General features: G+C 38.9%; 1 protein-coding gene across 5 annotated transcripts in view; it reads right to left on the reverse strand.

Annotated features, from left to right (window-relative positions):
- The window catches only part of TTBK2 (tau tubulin kinase 2), a 153,502-nt gene that overhangs the window by 25,524 nt on the left and 106,246 nt on the right, over nt 1-21,732 (reverse strand). For all 5 annotated transcript variants that reach the window (XM_046008710.1, XM_046008711.1, XM_046008712.1 and 2 more), the window contains 4 exons: nt 19,779-19,871; nt 19,031-19,156; nt 9,507-9,664; nt 1,245-1,461 (listed from right to left, as the gene is read on the reverse strand). In XM_046008710.1, coding sequence (XP_045864666.1) covers nt 1,245-1,461; nt 9,507-9,664; nt 19,031-19,156; nt 19,779-19,871 — 594 coding nt within the window. The remainder of the gene's footprint in view (nt 1-1,244; nt 1,462-9,506; nt 9,665-19,030; nt 19,157-19,778; nt 19,872-21,732) is intronic.

The raw sequence follows: 21,732 nt of genomic DNA on the forward strand, positions 1-21,732 counted from the left end.
TACCCATTCATCTGTCAATGGACATCTGGGTTCCTTCCATAGTTTGGCTATTGTGGACATTGCTGCTATAAACATCAGGGTGTATGTGTCCCTTTGAATCACTAATGTTTATATCCATGCAACTCGCTGGGTCATAGGGCAGTTCTATTTTTAACTTTTTGAGGAACCTCCATACTGTTTTCCTGAGTGACTGCACCAGATGCATTCCCACCAGCAGTGCAGGAGAGTTCCAGAGAGGGCTTTTTCAATAGCCAGACCACAGAGCAGCATGTCATATCTATGCAGAGAATGATTTTACAAAGTGACTCCCATGACTGAATGTATACGCTGTTAATTTTTTTAATTATTAAGTTTAACAATACAGTATGTACCTTGTCTGAAGACAGACCAAGCCCCTCAGAATTGATCATGAAAATTCCTTCAAAGATACGTCTCACAAAGCACGACTAGCCAACTTTCTATCAACGATGTTAACAGGTATGAGCCCAAAGTCTCATTTTACACCTATAAATTTAACTTCCATCTCAACTAAACCTTCATAAAATCATAAGAAGCACCAAAAACTAATTGGTTCATAATTCACTGCCCCTCCATTCCCATTTAGCTTCATCTTATCTTCTATGAAAATGGAAATGACAAGGACAGTAAGATCAAAAAGAAATTTGAGTGCTAAAGAGTACTGCAAGAGTACTAAAAATTCACCATTTAATTCAGAAATCTGTATCTCTCCCCATACTTAAAAATTGGTACTGTTTAGAATCCTAAGGAAGAAAAAATCATGTCAATTATTCAACATCCACTTTATCAGCTTCTCATTAGTTTGGTGCTTTCCATTTCTAGCCCTTATTTCCCCACCTCCACTTAAGACAATCTTCACAACACGTACTCCTAGCTCCATAGGTCCACACTAAAGAAGGGGCCAAGAGTCTTGTCACATTATTTAGAAAGACTATTAACTTCTGACCTACAGATGTCTCTTCTTTTAGCCTCAGTGTTATTTTTTTTTTAATGCCTTCATCTTTTCCACCAAATACAAGATGAAAATTAATGTTTAGTGTCTATATCTCACTGTTATGGGCAACATTAGCCAAGATGTTGTAACTACAAATAGATAAATCACTAGTAAAACAATTTTCTATCTATTTTTCATCCAAAATTAAGAATCATGATACTTTGCTACAGCAACAGAAGGAAAATATTAAGCACTTAGGAAAGAAACCCCGTCCTATGCAAGAAATACGCACCTTACAAATCCCAAGCTTTATCTTGTTCCTGTTGGCATCCATCTCTTCCCAGACATCCTTCTCCTGGGGACGTGGGTGTCCCAAAGATCCCGGCAATTTATCTGGTGACACACCAACAGGGATGCCATTCTCCCCATCACTAAGCTGTTCATCTGGAAACACCTCATCTGTATTTTCCCGAAGCAAGTCTCCTGGGATGGGAGTGGCATTGGCAATCCTAAAAATGTGGGGTGAAAGAAAGGTAGAACTTTAAAATACCAAAATCAAAGATTACTATGAGACTATATTACATTTTGCTTCTGAATTTAAATGATCAAGTTTATACATAATTAGAAGAGTAAAACAAAATAAAAATAAAACCTCAGAAACTTAGGCCATGCCAATTCTACAAAATAAAACTATTTTTTTTGAGGGGCGAGGGGCAGAGGAAGAGGGAGAGAGAGAATCTTAAGCAGGCTCCACACACAGTGTGGAGTCCAACGCAGGTCTCAGTCTCATGACCCTGAGATCATAAACTGAGCTGAAGTCAAGAGTCAGATGCTTAACTGCCAGCCACACAGGTGCCCCAAAACTTCTATTTTTGAGGAGGAAAATTTGCAGGATGATCTAAAAATACAAATTTTAATACAATAACTCACTGATTTAAGAATCACTTTAAAAGTAAGAAATATTTGGTCTACGGGCAGTGGTTGGCTCAGTGGTTTAAGGCCTCTGCCTTTGGCTCAGGTCATGATCTCAGAGTCCTGGGATCAGGCCCCACGTCAGGCTCTCTGCTCAGCAGGGAGCCTGCTTCCCTTCCTCTCTCTCTGCCTGCCTCTCTGCCTACTTGTGATCTCTGTCAAATAAATAAATAAAATCTTTTTTAAAAAATTAAAAATTAAAAAAAGAAATATTTGGTCTATTTTCTAATAAGTCTTGTGTTAATTTTAATATTTTCTACTCTTTACCCATTTTTTGCTGAGTAACAAAAATTATAAACAGAAAAATGTCAAATGTCATTATGACATAAGCAGGTATGAGATCAGTTACATATATTTAATAGTGTAAAATGTACATTTGCTTCTTCATTTACAGACTTTTTACAAGTATCTACTCTATGCAAGGCTCTAGGAACATAAAGAGGAGAAAGAAAATTCTTGCCCTCTGGGTGAAACTAGAAATACTGTAATTATACAGAACAATTATACAGAACTGCATGAACTGACCAGCAACAAAATAAAAAAATATTGACATTTGTCATTATATTTCTTTCAAAGTAATTCCGTGTCCTATTTATATGACTGGTTGTCTCTCCCTCAGAGTTCTGGCTTGTGAGGAGCTTTTTCCAGTTCTGTTATCACTTTTTAAGTGATCAGGTTCCTGTCAGCTTACATGTTCTGCAACTCTACTTTGTACACTAGTTTGTTTTGTTTTTCAATACTGCTGACTGAACACAATATTTACCACACAGTGAAATCTTTTCTAAGTGATCTGGAATGTCTAAAAGTAGAGAAGAACCGGTTTTCAGTAGACTATACTGACACACACAATTCTTCTGAGTGGGAAGATAGGCGTCTTCTCAGTGAACCGCTGCAAGCGTAAGGACTACACCTGACCCACGTGTCATCCATATGTCATGTTGTGAGAACAAAGATCAGTCATTCTTCAGGGACTTGTCCTGCCTGAGCTGATGACCTTCGTTACCATCTCTCCCTATTGGGTCAACAGTAGACGATGAATCTCTTCTCGGTATGTTGTACGTATAATTTAGAAAAGCACTAATAAGAGCTCCCAGGGAAAAAACCTTACAGCCCTGTAAAACAGTTCTTGTAGTTCTGAAACTGGGAACACACTGTAAAGGGAATTGGAAAAAAAAAAAAAAAAAGGAAAAGGAAAAAAGAAAAAAAAAGGTAGTTTGGCCTAAAATAGTTCCTATGAAAAGGTTTATTCTAAAAGTAATTATTAAAGTTCAAAGATAAATAAAGTTCATGAAGTTCATAAATAATACTCTCACATACACTTTTGCACTCACTCGACTCCTGAATGTAGGATAATTTTGCTGGGAAGGAATTTCTTTCTTTCCATAGCTCGAACTCCAGATTTGGATCAGAGTTACAGGAGAAGGGAGAAAATAGTAATTATGTAAGGAGTAAAAATGGGCAAATAAATGCAGAGAGGAACCTGAGTCATGTGGAAGAGAGCCTGTGTGGGGAAGTGGTGAGAGCCAGTGAGGAGCTCCAAAGATTTTTCAGATAGAACTTCAATATCCTTTACTGATTGACGCATAAAAGGACACCAACATAGATGTGCTACACGGTAATCCAAATGTTTATTGAAAGAATTCCCTCTGTTCATGAGGAAAGGGAGTAGCAAAAGAATCAATATCTGAATTCAGTAAGTTCAGTCTACTAGCCCCACATTTTTTCCCATTTTCATCAGTATTCTTCCAAATCCTTTTTTTCCTATGCCTAAGCTACTATTCTGCTTCTTTCCAACTACCCCAGTTCCTTGGCATCTCCTTCTCCACTCCTGAGGAAACAAAGCACACCTTGACCTGTGAACTGCTTCTATTTTTACTCTATCCTGGTTTCCCTCTTCTCTCTGATACCAAATACTTCAAGGGGCTCCCACAGCTTCCTCACATGGGCTCTCTTCCACATGACTCAGGTTCCTCTCTGCATTTATTTGCCCATTTTTACTTCTTACATAATTACTATTTTCTTCCTTCTCCTATAATTCTGATCCAAATCTGGAGTTTGAGATATGGAAAGAAATTCCTTCCCCGAAAAATTGTATTACATTCAGGAGTCGAATGAGTGCATATGTATACATCAGAGTATTATTAACATGTGGTCTGTGTTGGGTGGTTGCAGGTAAGGTATAAATTACAGAAGCAGATTAAGGAAGAAAAGTAAGGACATGTATGGAAGAATCAGAGAGACATCAAGAAAAGCAGAAAGAATGGACATCCTTTTCACACTCTCTTCCCCATCACCTAAGGCAAGGCTGGCCAACTAGGGCTGTGGGCCACATCTGACCTGCTCACCTATTCTTGTCAATCAAGTAGTATGGCAAGAGTACTGCTCCTTCATTTACACTGTCTGTGGCTGCCTTAGCTCTAGAAAGGCAGTGGTAGTGAGGACAGAGACAGCACAGCCCACAGATATTTAGATCTGCTAAAGAATCAGTATTTTAATTCAGAGGTCAGCAAATTCACCCACTTCTTAAATGCTAGGCCTGTAGGCCTTATACTTTTCAGGTAGATTCACAGACAGACTCTAAATTAACTTGTGGGCAAAATTATGATGAAAAACAAGTTTATTCGAATTGTTTCAAAGTATCTTCCCACAAAATACTTTTTTTTTTTTAAAGATTTTATTTATTTATTTGACAGATAGAGATCACAAGTAGGGAGCGAGGCAGGCAGAAAGAGAGAGAGGAGGAAGCAGGCTCCCTGACAAGCAGAGAGCCCCTTGTGGGGCTCGATCCCAGGACCCTGGGATCATGACCTGAGCGAAAGGCAGAGGCCTTAACCCACTGAGCCACCCAGGCGCCCCCCCACAAAATACTTCTTACAAAGCAAAGATAGTAACTTCACAGTGGAGAAACCTAGCTAATATCACCCTAGCCCAATTAACAACATTAATACCATCAGTAATAGGACATACTGACGTTATGTAGCTCCTTATTTAATACCAAGAATTTCCCTCTGATCTTAGCTTTAAATGTTTAAAAAAAAAAAGAGTACTTTGATAGGTTTCTAAGTTTCCAGAAGGATGGGCTTTTGACATTTTTGTTCTTGTTGGAAATTTCTAGTTCTACTGTAGTGTGATCAGATAGTATAATACTTGTGCTTTATGGGTCTACTTATATGCTTTCCTGATGACCTAATAAATGATCAATTTTTATCAGAGGCACTTGAGCAGAAGGCACAAGCTCTATTATCAGGGTATAGAGTTAAAGATCTATCTTATTGATCCTATTCTTTATCTATTTCTTATTCTTTGTTCACTTGATCCGTCTTGTACTGAGTTACATATTAGGATCTACAATTACTCATGTGTTTCTAGCTATACCTCCCTGGATCCTCTGTAGTTTTTGCTTCCTAAAGGTGACTGATGGGATTCTCAGGACTAAATATTAATAAACACCGTATTAAAGGGGTACCTGGGTGGCTTAGTCAGGTAAGCGTCTGCCTTCGGCTCGGGTCATGATCCCAGGGTCCTGGGATCAAGCCCCACATTGGGCTCCCTGTTCAGCAGGAAGCCTGCTTCTCCCTCTCCCACTCCCCCTGCTTGTGTTCCCTCTCTCACTGTGTCTCTGTCAAATAAATAAATAAAAATCTTTTTTAAAAAAATGCTCTTAGTCCCACTTTCTTATTTCACCTTGCCACTGAGTTTCTCAGGTTTCAATGGTATTGTCCTTCAGGGACTTGAACAAGTGCTATCCCTTGTCTGCATTCCATTTGCACTACTTTCACTCTAGTCCTTTTAAATGTTTTTTTGGGGGGGAGAAGGGGCAGAATGTGAGAGAGAATCTTTTTTTTTTTTAAGAGTTTATTTATTTATTTGACAGAGAGAGAGATCACAAGCTGGCAGAGAGGCAGGCAGAGACAGTAGGGGAAAGCAGGCTCCCCGATGAGCAGAGAGCCCCTATGCGGGGCTTGATCCCAGGACCCTGAGATCATGACCTAAGCTGAAGGCAGAGGCTTAAACCACTGAGCCACACAGGCGCCCTGGTGAGAGAGAATCTTATTTTTTTTTGTTTTTTTAAATTTTTATTTATTTATTTTTCAGCGTAACAGTATTTATTGTTTTTGCACCACACCCAGTGCTCCATGCAATACGTGCCCCCCTATTACCCACCACCTGGTTCCCCCAACCTCCTACCCCCCCGCCCCTTCAAAACCCTCAGGTTGTTTTTCAGAGTCCATAGTCTCTCATGGTTCACCTCCCCCTCCAATTTCCCTCAACTTCCCTCTCCTCTCCATCTCCCAATGTCCTCCATGTCATTTGTTATGCTCCACAAATAAGCGAAACCATATGATACTTGACTCTCTCTGCTTGACTTATTTCACTCAGCATAATCGGTGAGAGAGAATCTTAAGCAGACTCCACACTAAGTGTGGAGGTGGACACAGGGCTCAATCTCACCACCCAGAGATCATGACCTGAGTGGAAATCAAGAGTTAGACACTTAAAGGACTGGGCCACCCAGGCACCCCTTTAGTCCTTTTACATGATTTATTTTCATTCTCTTAGGGCTTTTTCCCCCTTCTGCCTTTAGTCAATGCCCTTTATTAAATTTTCATTTGCACCTACTCTCCTTTGTGCAACTTCATAATTTTTTCACTTCTAAGACATCTTTTGCTTCCATTTCTTTCCTGACCTCAATCAACTCTCATTTCTTCCTCTCTCTTCTCCTTTTCCTTTTTCTCCCATCCCCCTCTACCTTGTGGTCTATTTCTGTTCTTAGTTTTTAACTTTCTGATTCAAGGTAGTTGTCCTTATCTTTGAATGCACAAGTATATTTGCTTCCATTTGGGGTTTTATTTTATAGTTTTCTTCTTCTTCATGGCTACTTCTCTGAGGGGAAATTCCCTTAGCATGAATTAGATTTTCTCTTTTGATTTTTTTCAGTAACATTTTATGGATCTTTGAAATCTTTCACTTCAAATCTGTTCATTTTTGTGGTATTAGAGTATTTCATGAGATTAGTTGTTTAATTAGTGCCTTCTCCTGTCAATGTGGCAAAGTCCAAACAATTTAGGGGATTTTTATTTGTTTTTATGGTCAGAGAGACACAGTATCCTCTGATTTCATTGTTCTCCCTTTGTAGGCTGTTAAATTTTACTTCCCCTTTGCCCTTCTGTGATTATTGATGTATTGCCTTCAACTTGAAATTCATCTTTTTTGCCAGTTCTATGAAAGTAGATCTGAGCCCTTTAGCTATTTTCCTTTGCCAGCTAGCCCTGGAGTTCTGTCAGTAGAGGGCACTGGAGAGACACTGCAGGAGGAGAGTGCTCTCCAGTGCGTGTGGCTCTCCCTGGCACAAGGATCCTGCCACATCCCAGCATCTTCAGCACCTGTCTCTTGCAGCACAAAGACCGCAGCAACCAACAGCTTCCCTGAGCACTTCTCACTATCTAGAAGAAAGTAATTAGCTTTCTCTGCCACCCCAGGGAATAGATTTCCATTAAGTTCCAGAGGGCAGATTTTCAGCAAATTCTACCAGGCATCAGAGTGACTTCCCCGCCATCCAATAAGCAACGGACATATGCTCTCCAACAAGGTCAGGACTCAGCCCTGGGGCTGATGGGGCTCTGTCTTGGGATGCTTAATCTCAGCCCCTGGAGTAGGAGCTTTACTTGATATTTGCTATTCCTGTATTCTCTACTTCCTACTAGTCTATCCCACATTACTCCAGTTCTGTATTATAGCTACTAATTCCTTGTATCATCTTCCCCTGTTCAAATTACTATGCAGTTTCTCTCTCCTGATTGGATCCAAACACATAAATGTTTTTTTCCTTCACTGCTCAACTGATAAAAGGCATTTTCTCTTGTCTTTTTTGTCCTTTTTCTTCTTTCTTTCTTCCAGAAGCTGTATGTTTTGAATCATGCCCATTTTTACCTGTCTACCTGAACACTTCCAAGTAATTACATTTGTAGGATGGGATTAGTTTTTCTGGTGTTGGCTTAAAATCAACCTTAAGTCCTATTTCAAATTCTCTTCCTCTGCACGGTTTTTACTGATCTGCCTTTATAAAGCCTTGGGGCAGAGTTGAGTGAGGCGGGAGCACGAGAGAGTTGGTGGTTTTGGTTTCTCTTTTTACTTATTTGGGAGTTTAGACTAGGTATCCTCTATCTTCAAATTATGTTGAGGATGTGGTTTTGCATAGTTTTACTTCTTCTTTCTTATTATTGCTTTATTTTAGGAGGAAACATTGGGAGATGGGAACTTAAACTGTCTTCACTGACTTCAGTTACCCTGAACTCCTTATCGTCTGGATTTCTACAAGTTTGAGACTCACCTACTTCTAACAACAATCAAAGGAGAAGGAGAACAAAGGCATGAAAACAAGAATCAAAATTTTAGAAAGGCTCTAGCTCTGTTGCTAGTATTTACTTAGAGTTGGATGGTTCACTCAGCTAGTGTTAGGAGTATCTCATGTGTTTGTTTTTTTTAAAGATTTTATTTATTTATTTTAACAAGTACTTTAAACAAATCTCTGTGATGATTCTAATCTAGCTAGTCAGGGCCCCTCACTTAAGAACTCTTAGAGTAGCTAATCAAGGATATCATACCTAGTTAAACAAGTCCATGTAAGCTTTTCTGATTCAATAAGCTCTAGTGATCCCAACTTTCAATATAAAATCAAACAATGGACTAGTGATAAACTTCCCCAATTATAAGATGATTTTTCCCTATTTGCTTTTTTTCTTTGTTAACCAAACATTTTAAAGCAACCAGAGCAGGTAAAAATGGATGGGGGAGGGGGGGGAGAACCAATTTATTTAATAACAAACAAAAGCAACTGTATTTAATGCATGAAGAGAAGAAAACAAACATACACAAGATGATGGAAATACACCATAATCTGTTCTTAATATACTTTGTAAACTTAATCACTTTCATAGAGGAACAAGCTACATTTTTTGTTCATATTAAACTTAAACACAGTACAGTTAGGTGCAATTGTGGCTCATTCTTTCCAGGTCGCACATATTCTTTAGAAGTAAATGCAAATTGGGGTGCCTGGGTAGCTCAGCTGGTTAAGCACCTGACTCTTAATTTTCAGCTCAGGTCATGATCTCAGGTCATGGGATAGAGCCCTGCTATGGGCTCAGTGGGCAGTCCACTTGGGATTCTGTCTATCTCTATCTGTCTACCCCTCCCCTGGCTCGCTCTCTCAAGTAAATAAATAAATCTTAAAAAAACAAACAAACTTGAAAAAATAAATAAAATGAAAGTAAAAAAAAAAAAAAAACAAAAAAAGAAGTAAATGCAAACAATTCCTTCTCATTTTGAAAATCCACTGTAAATCTGACATCAACAAATCATACAAGCTTGAAGCTTCTATTTCAAAGTATGATCTACTTTCTAAGAAAAGTAAATGTGAACAAAGACATCTATAAAAGCAATGTTAATGCATGGAAATTCATAGGCTCTCTCCTCTGCCTCAGCATTTTGTCATCTGAAGGATCTGGAGGAAATAACAGACGTCTCTACGAACACAGTGCACCTAAGAAAGCTACTGCTAAATAATCTGCATGGGACATACCCGATGGCCGCAGGAGTCAGGCGAGTGTGCAGCTGAGGGGTGGTAGAAGTAGTGGTGGTGGTCAGGGAGCCATCTGTTCCAGTCTTTTCCCAGTCAAAAGGATCACTCTCAATTACTCCAAAGGTCTTGATGCTGTTGTCAAACACGGATGTCAGAAGCTAGGCCATAAAGAAAAAAACTAGAGTAAGGTAACAATAAGCATTGCCATTTTATTCTTTAAGAGAAAGCTGCCGTGTTCACAAATAAGTTTTGTAGTAGGATTAAAAAAAAAAAACCCAGATGGTACAAAGAGGGGAATTTGAAAAAGGACTATATGTGGATGATGATATTGAATTAATACTGATTTTTCTCAGCTGGGGTACTGGTTTGTAGTTATATACGAGAATTATCTCTGTTTTTATAAGATATATAATGACGCATCTTATCTAAAATCTACTTTCAGATGGTGTGGCAAAAGGAAGTTTGTATGTGAAAATATGTATTCAGTTTTAACCATTTATGTGATCTTTTTTTTTTTGGTCAAAAAGGAGTTATTTTTATATGGTTCAGCTTAAATAAGTGAGCAATGTTAACAGCTGTTCTATCTAGATTAAGGGGTCTATAGAAGTTCATTGGGCTTTCTTACAGTTCTGGGGGGGTTGAAAAATTCTTCAGCTGTATGTGGTATGGGTGTATGTACATATTATCACAAAGAACTCTGCCATTTTATCTGGTTTATATTAAATATTTCATTTTTTGGTCTTTTTTTAAAAGATTTTTTTAAAGTAATCTCTCCATCTAACATGGGGCTTGAACTCACAACCTCAAGATCAAGAGTTGCATGCTCTAAGACTGAGCCAGCCAGGTGCCCCTCATTTTTTTTGCCTTCAAATTCCAAAACTCATATTGCATGGAACACTGGGTGTTATACACAAACAATGAATCGAGGAACACTATTATCAAAAATTAACGATGTACCGTATGGTGACTAAAATAACATAATAAAAAAATAAAATTAAATTAATTCCAAACTCTGATGTGATGTAGATAATGATCTCACAAAAACTGCCCTCTACTGTTTCTGATTTTTAATTTTATGATTATAGCTTCATTCTCTCCTCATCATTTCTCTTACCCTATTAGTATCCAAGAATAAATAATAATTTAGATTTCTGTCCTGAGCCATTTGGTAATAAATCGTGGTGTCATTTCCTGAAATGGAAAGAAGAGTTTGAGGACTAGGATACTGAAAGTTTTAGGGAGTTTAGGGAGGAAAAGGGTATACTACAAACTTGAGAGTCATCAGCATATAGATATAAATAGGTATTACTTAAAGCAATAGGACCAGGTATCACCTAAGGAGAGTAGGTAGCAAAGAGGTCCAAGGGCAAAGGCCTAAGGCACTGCCAACATTAGTTAGAAAGAAGACTCACTAAAGCAAAGCAAGGAGAAGTGGCTAGTGAGACAGGAAAACCAAGTGTGTACAGTTTTAGAGGCTTACTGAAGAGAACATCTGAACAAGATGGCCAAATGCTATCAATTGTAAATTGTAAAAGTTATTTATGATTATTTAGTTGGTTTCTCTCTTTTACCCAGACTGGAAGCTCCTAGAGGCTGGCACTCGTCTGATCTTGTTCATCATAATATCTAACACAGTAGCTTATGTATGAATGCAGTGTTGTGATTTATAAGAAATAAGTTTGGTCAACTGCATAATCAAAATATATTTTTTATATATATTTGGTATTTGCCCACAGTTGCTGGGTCACAGGTCCCCAAACGCTTAACATTTCCTGAGAGAAAAGAACAATAGGAGTATCTTTTGTTATAATATTTGATCTGTAGTCCCAAGTTCCTAAAACCATGTCAAAGCCATAAAGGTAAACTGGCTCTCTTTTTATTCGTAACAAGCCCCTTTCCACCACCACTGAGTTTTTGTTAATGAGGTGACTTTTGGAAAGCACCTATAGATAGGGGCTGGTCACCAGAGGAACCAACCCTGTGATTAGAGATTTGGAACTTTCCTATCCCATGGCTTCCAGTAAAGAGGAGAGGGGCTAGAAGATGAATCAATCACCAATGGTGAATGATTTAATCAATTGTGCCTATATAAAGAAGCCGCCACAAAAACCCAAAAGGATGGAGTTTGGAGAGCTCCTGGTTGGTAAACATAATGGAGGTGCTGAGAGTGATGCCCTCGGAGAGGGCTTGGAGGCTCCACACACTTTCCTCATACCTTGCCCTATGGTCTTCTCCATCTGGCTATTTTGAAATTATACCCTTTGTAATGAATCAGGAATCTGGTGAGAAAACTGGTTTCCCAAGTCCTGTGAGCCCTTCTAGGAAATTAATCAAACCCAAGGAAGGGTTGTAGGAACCTCTGAATTACAGTCATAGGTCAGTCAGAAGTACAGGTGAAAACCAGGACTTGGGATTGACATCTGAAGTGGAGGGTGGTCTTCTGGGATTGAGTCCTTAATGTGTGGAATTTGATGCCATCTATCTCTGGGTGGATAGTGCCAAAACTGGATACCTAGTTTTGCAGGATACCCAGCTGGTGCCCAGGGAATTGCCTGGTGGTGATGGCAGGGAACCTATGTAAGAATTATGAGTGCAGAACCTTTAGTGACTCTAAAAACATTTTGAGAACTAACACTTGCGAGAATATTTATTGCAAGATTCCCCAAAGGGGGGAAAAATGGAGAAAAGGAAACTAAAAAGATCAAAGGAATTGGAAAAGGCATGGTTATAAAACCTGGGAATTTTTGTTTCGGTCATATTTTTGTTGACTTAAGTTACCCATGTTATAGCATAGATTTCCCCAAATTGTCAAAGTTAGAGGGCTACAGAAAACATACAAGAAAGGAAGATGGATTAAGACCCAGCATATGGGAACAGAAGTCACAGATCTTAAGTCCTCTCCTCTGACTCTGGAAATGGAGGTTCTTGCAGAGTGGGCGGCATGCCTCCTGAAAGAGGGAGTCCCTACCCAGGAGGCAGCACCTGCCTTGCTGTGTGAGCACTTAGACTGCTGCCACTAAATGCACTGCCCAGACTGGGCTGCCAAGGGAATGATCCTCAGCAGTTTGTATGCCAGATGTCCTTTTACTATGAATTATTTTCTTACATTTACTATAGTATTAGCGTATGTCTTAGAAATTGTAGCATATGCCGCTGGGCCTCAGATTAAAAAAAAAAAAGTTTGTTACTAAGATGGTGATAAAAGAGACCAGCAGCAGAAGGCAGAAGGCAGAAGGATGGAAGGCACAGAACAAAAGAAACAGAGAGACCTTCCCTGGCCCTCTAACTTATGGGAGGTTCCCCCTTGTTACTCTCTAGCTCAAACTCTGATTGTTTTGTTTCCCTAACAGCCCAGCTGTGCCTTCTGAGAAATTTAACTCCAATGTCATCACAGTCAGGGGAATCCTAAAACAGCTAAGTCCCCCCGAAGCAAGAGGCAAGCCTGCTGCATTTTGATGTAACCTCTGTTTAAACAGTCCCACTCCTAAATCTAGAAAGAGATTAACAGGATTAAGAAGAAGCTTGGTCAGCTGTGGACTTCATCTCTATTGTATCCTCCGATTTCAGCAATGTTGTGGCACACTGTATGAACTGGCTGCTCAACACATTTTAGTTTCAGGCTCCCAACACTGTGGATATTTATGGGTTTTATTAGTCTTCTCAAATTGCTGAACAATGCTTAACATAACTGGGACACTCTAATAGATACTTTTATGTTCTTATATCAGGATCACATGATTCTACTAATTGCTGACAAAGATTTCAAATAATTCTTCATATAACTTTTTAGTTCTTTCACTGCATTTTTATGAACCAGTCATGTTAGTATTTATTTCACAGTGGCTATTGTATTTGTGGCTACCTCTCCAAAGAAGGAAAGATGGTGAAAAACGACCAGAGCTTCGGCTTTTTTGAATGAGCCAGAAATTGGGTTCAGACACCACTTCCAGCAGCATGAGTTTTCCCAGGCAACGGGTCTAAACTAAGTCTCCATAAAATGGGAATAATGACACTACCCTGGTACTTGTGACACTGCTGGGTGTCCTTACTGTGACAATAATGTGCAAAGGCACCAAGGGTTCTTCTTTATCCAATCTGATGCTATCTTAGTTTCCTATTAACTAGTAACTGTGTCACCTACCAGTGTAGTCTTGGGGTGGAATTCAAGGTTAAGATCTTCCTATACGCTCCTCAGAGACATGTTCCTTTCTCAAAACACTTTAAAAAGGATTGTTTAAATTATAAGGTGCCACAACAGAATTGAATGTTTCTAATCACTACCTATATTTCTGAAACTGTTGGTCCAGCATTTTTTTAACTTTTAATCTAAAATAAAGATTCATAGAAAATTACAAAAATAGTATAGAGAAATCCTCTTCACCCGGTGTGCTCCAACAGTAACACCTGAAACAGCTAGAGTACACTATCAAAACCAGGAAAGTGACATGGGTACAATCCACAGAGCTTATCAAATTTCACCAGTTTTACATGTCCTCATGTGCGTATGTGTGTGTTTCCGTGTGCATGTGTGTAAATCCATAGAATTTTATTGACCTGAGGACATTCGTGGCCCAGCATCTTTTTTTCTCTTACGGTTGCTATACTGTTTCAGAATCTAATGATAAAAACGCTTTCATAATAAGATCTCTGTTTCAATCCTGGCTATAATTATGATAGCTTCACCTAGTTTAGTATCCTACTAAGGAAATCTAAGAAAACAGTATTTATGCACTGACAAGTTGATTTTTCTTAGATTTCCTTAGTAGGAGCCTGTTAGGCAAACTAGGATTCAGTTCAATTTTCCTAACATTTGTTGAAAATTTAGGTGCCAGGCACACTGCAAGGACAGTGTGGGATAAAAAAAAGAAGACATGGTTGTACTTCCAGGACTTAAAAGCCAGCTGGGAAGACACCCTTGTACATAAATACAAAGTACTGATAAACTTGAATGTAATTTCCCAAAACACCATAACACTTTCCAAAAGCAAGTGTCAGCCATTATTCTAATTGAGACATGAATAAAAGATTCCTGGTAAAGAGCAAAACAGCTCTTCTCTCTACATCTGCTGTCAGAGCAAGCAATAGCAGGCGACTGGATGAGGTATTAGCCATGTGCAACTTTTTTTTTTTTTTTTAAGGTTTTATTTATTTATTTGACACAGAGAGAGAGAGAGCACAAGCATGGGGAGCAGCAGGCAGAGGGAGAAGCAAACTCCTCACTGAGCAAGGAGCCCGATGCAGGACTGGATCCCAGGACCCTAGGAGCATAACCTGAGCGAAAGGCAGACGCCTAACTGACTCAGCCACCCAGCACCCCTCACAATAGTCTTCTTTAGATTATAAACGTAACTAAGTGGTGAATGTGATAAAAAAATTTTTTATTTGCTCAACTCTTATACTACCTAAGGCAGGAAAGTTGGAACATTTTCCAGCTCTTCCTGAATCTAGTATTATAGCTTTAACTTCATTATTTTATTATAAGTAATATGAACTCTGTGCATTTCAGAAATACCTATGAAATGTAAATATAAGAACACGCTCCAAAACACCTTGTATTTTCTCCATTTGTAAGTCTCTCTCTAGTTATTAACACAAATTGCCACATAGGAAAGAAGGTGATAAGCTCATCCACTTAAGGTCTCTAAGGACCCAAGACTATATGCTGTCTCTCTGCTTTATATCCTGCTTATATTTATACAAAAGCTGCCATTTCATACAGAAATAGTTAATATATATGAATACGTTCACTGTGTTTTGATAGTCTTTTGACTGGGCAAATTGACAATGTTGTAGAATGTAAAACTTTCTTTAACAGTAAAGTCTATGTGTTGTACTTTGCGGGTAAAAATGATAAACATCATTTTTACAGGCACAGCTCAGAGATACTACAGGCTGGGTTCCAGACCACCACATAAGGCAAATATTGCAATAAAGTGACAAATGACTTTTTTGGTGTCCCAGTGCATATAAAAGTTATGTTTACACTATACCAAACAATAGTATTAAGTGTACAATAGTATTATGTCTAAGAAAACAATATACATGCCTTAATTGAAAATACTTTATTGCTAAAAGATGCTAACCATCATCTCAGCTTTCATTAATTAAGTGTAATCTTTTTGCTGCTAGAGGGTCTTGCCTCAATGCTGATGGCTGCTGACTACCCAGGGTGGTTGCTGGTGAACACAGGGAGTGGCTGTGGCAATTTCTTAAAATAAGGCAATAACGACTCTGCTTATTTCACAAGTGATTTCCTTTCACAAGTGATTTCTCTGTTCCACGTGATGCTGTTTGACAGCATTTTACCTACAGAACTTCTTTCAAAACTGGAGTTGACCCTCTCAAACTCTGCCACAGCTTTATCAACTAAGTTTATGGAATAGTCTAAGTCATTTGTAGTCATTTCAATAATCTTCAGAGCATCCTCACCAAGAGTAGATTCCATCTCAAGAAGCTACTTTCTCTGCTCAGCCATAGAAGCAACTGGTCATCCATTACAATTTTATCATGAGCTAGCAGCAACTCAGTCATATCTTCAGGCTCCACTTCTTATTCTAGTTCTCCTGCTATTTCCACCACATCCCCAGTTAGTTCCTCCACTGAAGTCTTAAAGCCCTCAAAGTCATCCAAGAGGTTGAGAATCAACTTCTTCCAGACTCCTCTGTTAGTGATAATATTTTGACTTCTTCCCAAGAATCACTAATGTTTTTTTTTTTTTAAAGATTTATTTATTGGACAGATAGAGATTACAAGTAGGCAGAGAGGCAGGCAGAGAGAGAGAAGGAAGCAGGCTCCCAGCTAAGCAGAGAGCCCAATGTGGGGCTCGATCCCAGGACCCTGGGATCATGACCTGAGCGAAAGGCAGAGGCTTTAACCCACTGAGCCACCCAGGCGCCCCATCACTAATGTTCTTAATGACATCTAGAATGGTAAATCCTTTCCAGAAAGTTTTCAATTTAGTTTGCCCAGAGCTACCAGAGGAATCACTATCTACAGCACCAACTGCCTTACAAAATGTATTTCCTTTTTTTAAAATATTTTATTTATTCATTTGAGAGAGAGAGATCACAAGTAGGCAGAGCAGCAGGCAGAGTGACAGGGGGAAGCAAGCTCCCTGCTGAGCAGAAAGCCCGATGTGGGGCTCGATCCCAGGACCCTGAGATCACGACCCAAGCCTAAGGCAGAGACTTAACCCACTGAGCCACCCAGGCGCCCCCAAAATGTATTTCTTAAGCAGTGAGACTTGAAAGTTGAAGTGACATCTTGACCCATGGCTGCAGAATGGAGGTAGTGGTGAGCAGGCATGAAAACAACATTAATCTCATACATCTCCAACAGAGCTCTTGGGTGACCAGGTGCATGGTCAGTGTGCACTCATATTTTGAAAGGAATCTTTTTTTTCTGAGCAGTAGGTACTAACAGTGAGCTTAAAATATTCAGTAAACCATGTTGTAAACAGATGTGCTGTCATCTGGGTATTGTTGTCCCATTTAGAGAGCACAGGCAGAGTAGATTTAGCATAGTTTGTAAGGGCTCTACATTTTCAGAGTCGTAAATGATCACTGGTTTCAGCTTCAAGTCACTGGCTACAGTAACTTCTAACCAGAGAGTCAATCTGTCCCTTGAAGCTTTGAAGCCAGGCATTGACTTCTCCTATCTAGCTATGAAAGTCCTAGATGGCTCTTCTTCCAATAGAAGGCTGTTTTGTCTACACTGAAAATCTGCTGTTTAGTGTAGTAGCCACCTTCAGAAGCTAGATCTTTTGGATAACTTACTGCCTCACCTTGTACTTTTATGTTACAATGAGGGCTTCTTTCCTTAAACTTCATGAACCAACCTCTGCTAGCTTCAAACTTTTCTTTGGAACTTCCTAATCTCTCTCAGCCTTCACAGAATTCAAGAGTCAGGACCTTGTTCTGGATTAGGCTTTGGCTTCAGGGAATGCTGTTGCTGGTCTGATTTTCTAGTAAGACCACTAAAACTTTATCCATATCAGCAATAAGGCTGTTTTGCTTTCTAATCACTCATATGTTCACTAGAGTAGCATTTCTAATTTCCTTCAAGAACTTACCGCTTGCATTCACAACTTGACTAACTATTTGGCACAAGAGGCCTAGCTATCAGCCTATCTTGGCTTTTGGTATGCCTTCCTCACTAAGTTTAATCATTTCTAGAAAGCTTTTGATTTAATGTGATAGACATGAAACTCTTATTTTCGCTTGAACACTTAGAGGTCACTGTAGGGTTATTAACTGACCTAATTTCAAGATTATTGTGTTCCAGGGGATAAGGAGGCTGAAGAAGAGGGAGAGATGGGAAATGGCTGGTCAGTGGAGCAGTGAGAACACACACAACATTTACAGATTAAGTTTTCCATTACATGGGTAGGGTTTATGGTACCCCAAGACAATTAACAGTAGCAAACATCAAATATCACTGATTCAAGATCACTATACAAATGTAACAATAATAAAAAAGTTTGAAATATTTCAAAAACTATCAAAATGTGACACAGAAACATGAAATAAGTAAATGCTGTTGGAAAAAATGGTGCTGATGGACTCGCCCAATGCAAGGTTGCCACAATTTGTAAAAAACGCAACATCTGCAAAGTGCAATGAAATGATGTATGCCTGTTTTAACCTATGTGTGGCTTCATTTATGTCTTCAGAGGTAGTGATTATTTTGCATTAAACTCCAACTTCTCCTTCTCCCTGAAAGCAACAGAATCTTCTGAAATATATAGTTGGTTGGGGTTAAGGGTGCAATTTGCGGTGAACCTACTCAAGGCCTTATGAATGGACACCCTAAGGAAATGATTCACTGACCACAGATAAAAGGGAGCCAATAATCTTCATTGACTCTGTTCCATAGCATATTAACATATGATATTACAGCCCTTAAGCCCTTGACAGATACATTACCCAGCTGGATATTTCCTTCTTTTTTTTTTTTTTTTAAAGATTTTATTTATTTATTTGACAGCCAGAGATCACAAGTAGGCAGAGAGGCAGGCAGAGAGAGAGGAGGAAGCAGGCTCCCTGCGGAGCAGAGAGCCCGACGCGGGGCTCGATCCCAGGACCCTGAGATCATGACCCGAGCCGAAGGCAGCGGCTTAATCCACTGAGCCACCCAGGCGCCCCTGGATATTTCCTTCTGATCAACAAATTAGCTACAGGATTTACATAATTTGGACCATCAGCAGTTCTATACACCAAATGAATCACAGCCAGGAACAGTAAAATCTGTTCAATAATAAACAAACCTAAAACTCTAATGACATATGCCCACCTAGAATGGAGGAAACACACAGACACACAGACACAGACACACACACACACACAGATACACACACACAGACACACACACACACATTGTCCTCATCAGTCAATTTTACTACATTTCTCAGGATGTATTAAAATATCATTCTAGGGACCTTCCATACTGATTTACAATATAAAATAAGTGAAGATAAAGACTAAATGAGAGAAGAATTAACCCACAGAACTCACAAAGATGATTACCTGGTAGTCTGGTTTTGTAAAATAATCCAAAGAGGAGATGTGATCCAAAAAGATGCTGAATTCTGGAGGGAGATGTTTCAACATAAGCCTGTGGTCATATCTCTCCTTAATAGAGCCTACTTGCTCCTGGGAAGTAAAGAGAAGAGGAACCAAAGTCAATTTCTCTTGGCAGCTACACATTAACAGCCTCTCAGTAACAGTCTCAAGGGTATGTACTAGGGAATGAGATAGTGAGTAATTAAATATAAAGCAAGAACTGAGCTCTGACTAATAGCTTAATGTACATTGCTTTATGGGGGGAGGGAGGACTGTAATGAATAACCAAAAGGGTAACACAAGAGCTCTGCATCAGTGAATGGACAGTCTGCCAAAATAAAGAGTTGATCTTCAATCTGGTTTACTTTTTTTTTATCAACACATGTTTACAGTTTCTAAATTAAACAAAATAATGTAACAATTAAAATTTAAAAGCTTACATGACTTATAAAAAGAAAAAAAGGAGAACTAGGGAAAAGAAAAGCTCTGAGGGAAAGTTAGAAATCAGATCAGAACCAATGACTTAACAGATCCTTAAATGAGTATTCTTCATGTACGTAGAAAAAAATCATAACATTAATTAGATCTTTAATATCAGCTTAATTTTAGTTCTTTTATGTAAGTATCTTCTAATCCATTATGTCTACCCAGGAGAAAATTTTATTCCTTCCCTTACCAAAACTGTTATTTCCACTTCCATTTCCAAAATTACCTTGTCCTTTATTTTTCTCCAAGGCAGCTGACCAACCACAAACTCCACCAACATGTAGAATAAGGACCAAAGGTCATCATGTCTTCCCATTTCCTTCATAAGCCAAACAGAATTCAGTCACATTATGTAACTACTCCTTTTGAGTATATTACATTGTCTAAGGACTAACCATTGTGTTTTTTCTTATTAGGCTTAAATTGTAATGTATTTCCTATAAAATTTTCTGGTGAATATATCTACATATCTATATAACAATCTATAACAATGTACATATCAGAATAGATATAACAAAATACTTTTTGCTACAAAGAACACCCCAAAACCCAGAAATGCTGGAAATGTAATTAACAGCTCGTTAATTAATAAATGAGTTCATTAAGAAGGGAAAGTGGTTGCTAAGAGCTGAGGGAAAGGGGAAGCGTGAATTAGCATTTAACGAGTAATGAGTTTCACTGCTGCAAAATGAAAAAAGTTCCAGGGGCGCCTGGGTGGCTCAGTGGGTTAAAGCCTCTGCCTTCGGCTCAGGTCATGATCCCAGGGTCCTGTGATCGAGCCCCATATCGGGCTCTCCACTCAGCAGAAGCCTGCTTCTCTTCCTCTCTCTCTCTGCCTGCCTCTCTGCCTACTTGTGATCTCTGGCTGTCAAATAAATAAATAAAATCGTTCAAAAAAAATGAAAAAAGTTCTAGAACTCTGTTGCACACTAATATGAACATACTTAACACTGCTGAACTGTTTAAAAATGGTTAATGTGGATGGCAGCTACACTGGTGAGCAAAGCATAATATACAGAGTTGCTGTATCACTGTGTTGTACACCCAAAACTATTGTTACACTGTGTGTCAACTATACTAAAAGAAAGAAAGAATGAATGAATGAATATGGCTAACATGGTAAATTTAATGTGATAATTTTTTTTTATCACAATAATAAAGAAAGAAAGCAAATTCTAGGAGCCAAAATTAAAGAGAAAGCTGGAAACAAGAGAAGCAAGCTGAAGTGTAAGCTTTGGTTTTAGGGGCCTCTGTTACAGGTTTTATCAACCTGTGAGGAAGGGGACAGGTGTGAAAGTACTGAGCCTACACTAGACAGGAGTTGTAACTGAGACACCTCTCTTAGGCCCTCACCAAAAGCTTGGACCCTCTCAGGGCTATCTTTACTGCAATATCTGGTATATACATTATACTACAGTAATTGTTTTTCCTGTAAAATTTAGCCACTATCAAAGGGATAAGTCAGCAATTAAAAACATTGCCCCCCCCCAAAAAACATTGCCCTGAAAATTTGTGGTGACAGACCTGCCCCTCACTCAAATTTGGGGTTTAAATTTATACCACTTGTGTGGTCTGGGAAACAAAATCCAGAAATTTTTTTCTGGGTGAACCTGTGCTATAGTAATGACAGATGCAAATGAAAATCCTCTCAAGATAAAAGCACCTTTAAATTCAGGCCTCAAAGAAGTCCTATAGACAAAGACCCACCAAATATAAGCTGCTTATTCAGAAGTATAAAATACATTAAGAAGCAAGCTATCATAAGCTAATGGCAAGAGAAATTATAGAGCAGAATTAGATATCCAAGAATTCCAGATATGGAATTATAGGATAAAGAATACAAAATTAAAATGTTTAAAATGCTTAAGCAACAGGCACCTAGGTGGCTCAGTCACTAAGCATCTGCCTTTGGCTCAGGTCATGATCTCAGGGTCCTGGGATTGAGCCCCACATCAGGCTACCTGCTCTGTGGGGAGCCTGCTTCTCCCTCTCCCACACCCTCTGCTTATGTTCCCTCTCTCGCTGTGTCTCTCTGTGTCAAATAAATAAAATCTTTAAAAAAAATACTTAAGCAAAAAATGGAATCAAAGTCATGAGATAGGAACCATATCCTATCTAAAAAAATAAAAAGACCAGTTTGATTTCAAAAAGGACCAAAAAGAACATCTAGAAATTAAAAA

Source organism: Meles meles, chromosome 6 (genome assembly GCF_922984935.1).
Source record: "Meles meles chromosome 6, mMelMel3.1 paternal haplotype, whole genome shotgun sequence".
Lineage (NCBI taxonomy): Eukaryota > Metazoa > Chordata > Mammalia > Carnivora > Mustelidae > Meles > Meles meles.